General features: G+C 39.9%; 1 protein-coding gene across 1 annotated transcript in view; it reads left to right on the forward strand.

Annotated features, from left to right (window-relative positions):
• LOC102863247 (cytochrome P450 4X1-like) overlaps positions 1-4,005 on the forward strand; it is a 102,770-nt gene extending 98,765 nt beyond the window's left edge. The window contains exons 11-12 of the mRNA XM_006902914.1: positions 2,759-2,841; positions 3,837-4,005. Of these exons, the coding sequence (XP_006902976.1) occupies positions 2,759-2,841; positions 3,837-4,005 (252 nt within the window). The remainder of the gene's footprint in view (positions 1-2,758; positions 2,842-3,836) is intronic.
• The last annotated feature ends 340 nt before the right edge of the window (positions 4,006-4,345 follow it).

Genomic DNA, 4,345 nt, shown 5'->3' on the forward strand with positions numbered 1-4,345 from the left:
GGACGGCGCAGGAGAGGAAGGCCCTCTATGAGGTGGATTGATTCAGTGACTGGGATAATTGGGATGGGAGTGTCGGAGTCAGTGCAATTGGCACAGGACAGGGCTGTTGTCATTATGAGTCGCAGGCGACTCGACAGCACATAACAATAACAACATAACAACAATCTGCAAAAGTATGTCATTCATGTTATTGCTGTTGTTGTTTTTGTTATGTGCCATTGAGTCATCCACAACTCCTAGTGACCCTATGTAGAACAACCCTAAACCTTGTTCTATCCTGTGCCAATCTTATTGTCTCTGGCACACCCACCTCCATTACCCTAGTCACTGAGTCAATATAGACTGCCAATTAATCTGATAACTCACTCTCTTTTGCTGCGTATGTCACTCAGGAGTCTTGAAGAGAATAAATGATGCACCCAGTTGGGAATTTGACTAAAGTTTCATTTAATAATTATTTATAAAAGTATGGGCAGGATTTCAGAAAAACAAAATGGAACAAGCATTAAGAGGCACACTTACTAGTTCTAATGAAACATGGAAGGAGGGAAACTAGAACCTAGAAAGAGCTAGCTGTGGGAGAAACTCATAGGAACTGTGACCTTTGGAAGAACAGAAAACGTGATGGAGAGTAAATACCCTAAACTCGCTTTCCTCCACTCTTCCGTATCTTCTGCCAGTACCTTTTATTAACCAAAAGCAATAAATCATGTGTATCAGCTACTGAACACAGAATGAGGTAGATGTTGAGACGGGAGTAGGGATGAAATATGAAAGGCTCTGGAGAGGCAAAAAGAAGATGTGCCACATATCTGAGCTGCTTGATTCAATGTCCCTGACACTCTAAATATTCATAGAATGTTTTAATGTTTCTTTTTACATAAGTGGCTAGAGTTTATATGTCATTATCTGTTAAATGTATTGAAAAACTTGGGCCACATGTTTCAATGACAATTCATTTATAAACTGGTTGGCAGCTCTGGCTGTTTAATGGTAACGAGTTCCACTGCCAACCAAAAGACATGGGAAATCTCAGCCAGTACAGTTAACTTCCTCTGAAAACCTGCTGGAGGGTCTTTCTTCTGAGTCAGGTCCAATTTAAAAGTACACAAGAACAACAACACTGGTTCATCTTCTAAGTGACTTATTTCTTACTTTCAGAAATGAAAATAGTATTTCTGTATGTAGTGTTTGCTCTCCCTTTAAACTACATATCCAAGGAATTAATGGGAAGGCCAAACAAGATCAGCAGGTATAGAGTGGTAGTTATTAGAGGCATGTGGTTACTGAACACATGAAAATGTGTCTAGTGGGCATAGAGATGTGCTGAAGGTAAACTACACAGCGGATTTTGAAGGCATAGTGTGAAAAAAATGTAAAATATTTTTTATTGATAAGTATGCATTGCTTACATTTTGCAATGATCATTTCTGATGATTGAGTTAAATTATTAAAATTAATTTCACCTGTTTCTTTCTTTCCTTTTCAAAATGTGGTTGTGAGAGGGTATTAAATTACACACATGCCTCACATTGTATTTTTGTTAAACAATATTGACTATTATCACCACTGTCAGATGGATCTTGGTAGAAAGCAAAGAATACCAGAGGGATATCTATCTGCATTTCATTGACTATGCAAAAATACTTGCCTGTGTGGATCACAACAAATTTTGGTTAACCTTGAGGAAAATGGGAATCCCAGAATAACTGTGTTTATGAGAAACCTATACTTGGACCAGGAAACAGTTCTCAGAACAGAGCAGGAAAACCCTGCATGGTTCAAAATCAAGAAGGGAGTGCTTCAGGGATGTGTCCTGCCTCTATACATTTTCAATCTATATACAGAATAGATCATTCAGGAGGTTGGGCTTTATGAGAAGGAATGTGGCATCAGAATTGGAGGAAGACTCATCAACAACCTACATTATGCAGATGACACAACTTTGCTTACTGAAACTGAAGAGGACCTGAAATACTTGCTGCAGAAGGTCAAGGACTGTCATCTTATTGAAGCTCAACATCAAGGAGATAAAGATTCTCACCACTGGGCCAATTGGCAGCACCATGATGAATGGAGAAGAGATTGAGGTTGTTAAAGTTACAGCTTTCTGGGCTCTACAATCAGCACTCTTGGCACCAGCAGTCTGGAAAGAAAAAGATGAATTGCATTAGGTGTATCTGCTGTTAGGAACCTTTCCAGAGTACTGAGAAGCAACCATGTCACTCTAGAGACTAAAGTGCATCTGATTTAGTCCATGGTCTTTGCAATTACTTACTATGCCTCAAAGAGTTGGACAATAACTAAGGATCACAGAAAAAGAATTGATTCCTTTGAGCCGTGGTGCTGGAGAAGAATCTTGAACATACTATGGTATGGACTGCCAAGAAAACAAATAGGTCTGTCTGGGAGAGACTTAAACCAAGTTTCTTCTTGGAGGCTAGGATTTTGAAGCTCTATCTCACATACTTTGCTCAAGGGTCTTTAGAGAAGGACATCATGCTCGGAAGGGTGAAGGGACAGCGCAGGAGAGTAAGACCCCAGATGAGATGGATTGATACAGTAAAGAGAGCAATGAGGGTAGATGTGTTGGACTCAAGTGAGACTGGTTCATAACAGGACAGGCTTCAGAGCTGTTGCACATAGGGTCGCTATGAACCTCAGGTGACTTGACGGCATTTAACAACAAAAACAGTAGTTTAAGAAACATGTTAATCATGTTTATGGGGTGATGATAAACATTGTCTTCTCACTTCAGGTCTTTGACCCTTTGCGGTTCTCTCCAGAGAATTCTGATCAGCGACATCCTCATGCTTTTTTACCATTCTCAGCTGGACCAAGGTGAGGACAACTTGAAATTGAAAAAACACAGAAGCTGTTTACTTGGGAACAACATTTTAGAGTCTCAGCTCTGTAAATTCTTTCTTGGAACTTAATTTTCTCACCTGATTGTAAAGTAGATCCTGGTGCTTATTTGAGCTACTAAAAATACCATTTAGTTTCAAAGAATAATACTGTTCTCTGTCACACCCTTTTATAGCCATTCCTCAGATAGATACTGTTCTCCCCATGAAATGCCCCTCAAAGGAAATCCAATCACACGTCTGAAAATTTCAAGAGCGTTTACTAATTCCACATGTGGAGACGTTCTCCCTCCACAAGAGGGTGGCGAGGGAAAAAGCCCCAAGTCCCCCCTCCCAATTGCTTTTATAGCTTTTTGGGGGGGGTGCCCCTGTTGGGGCAGGGAGATTGAGATCATGGTTGGTGGGTTGGGGGATCAGTCATGTGGGTCAGCTTTTGAAGGGCTGGCTACTTTGTCCGCCTTTACTCCTTCTGTGTTACTAGACACTAGTTAATTCTTTACTTTTCAAGGACAGATAAGACTTTACCTGGGGCATCTGTGTTTGCCTTAAGCTAAGAATTTTTATGGCCTGCTTCTGCTTTTGGCATTAATGGGGGTTTATAAAAAAATGGGGGTTTTGCTGTCCCTTCAGATACCAGATGATATAAGCTGTTGGGCTCAGTTCAGCTCACCCCCAATACAAGGGAAACAATCTGTGAGTGCCTCCAACAGTCACTTTGTTTACAGGAAGGGCATTGCCACCTTACATAAAGGGCATTGCACTATAGCCTCTCAACTTACATTCTTGCAAGGAATTATGTAAGTCCAAAGTTCAGAAGTTTCAAGTACATTTAGTGTAAAAGTGTGTTACTTTTGCCATGTATTTTAGACTTCTGTTTATAGTATTGGAACTTCAAAGGAAAGTACATATTTAATGACTAAGAAAAAATATCATTTTTATTCAGATATCACTTTCTTTCCCCTGTACCTGCAGGGATTGCATTGGACAACAGTTCGCCATGATTCAGCTAAAGATGGCTGTGGCCTTGGTTCTGCTCCACTTTGAGATGTCTCCAGATCCCACTCGACCTCCTATCTTATCACCCCAGATTGTCCTCAAATCCAAGAATGGGATCCATTTGTGTCTAAAGAAGATATCTTAATTATAGATCTCATGGTACAATGATAAAATATATTTTAAGTTAAGTTACAGCTAATTCTTTAATGGAGGAAAAATCCAAATACGGTATTAGGGATAAGGTTGGGTGAAGTAAGGATCTCAGTGTAGCTACAGATAATCCAAAACTCTTTTTTAAGTGGCATGGGGGGTCACCTAGATCTATCTGTATGGTTTTGAGAAATTTTAACTCTATTATGTTTGATCTAGGTGTGATTACAATAAGGGATTTATCTTTAACTGCTCCACAAATTGCTGTCTGTCAGATACTCCTCTAAATCTGAACATTCAGATCAAGACAGACTAGGAAGAAGGATTGGCCACCC

The sequence above is a fragment of the Elephantulus edwardii genome, unplaced genomic scaffold (assembly GCF_000299155.1).
Source record: "Elephantulus edwardii isolate Elephantulus edwardi_28Jun2011 unplaced genomic scaffold, EleEdw1.0 scaffold00471, whole genome shotgun sequence".
Taxonomy (NCBI): Eukaryota; Metazoa; Chordata; class Mammalia; order Macroscelidea; family Macroscelididae; genus Elephantulus; species Elephantulus edwardii.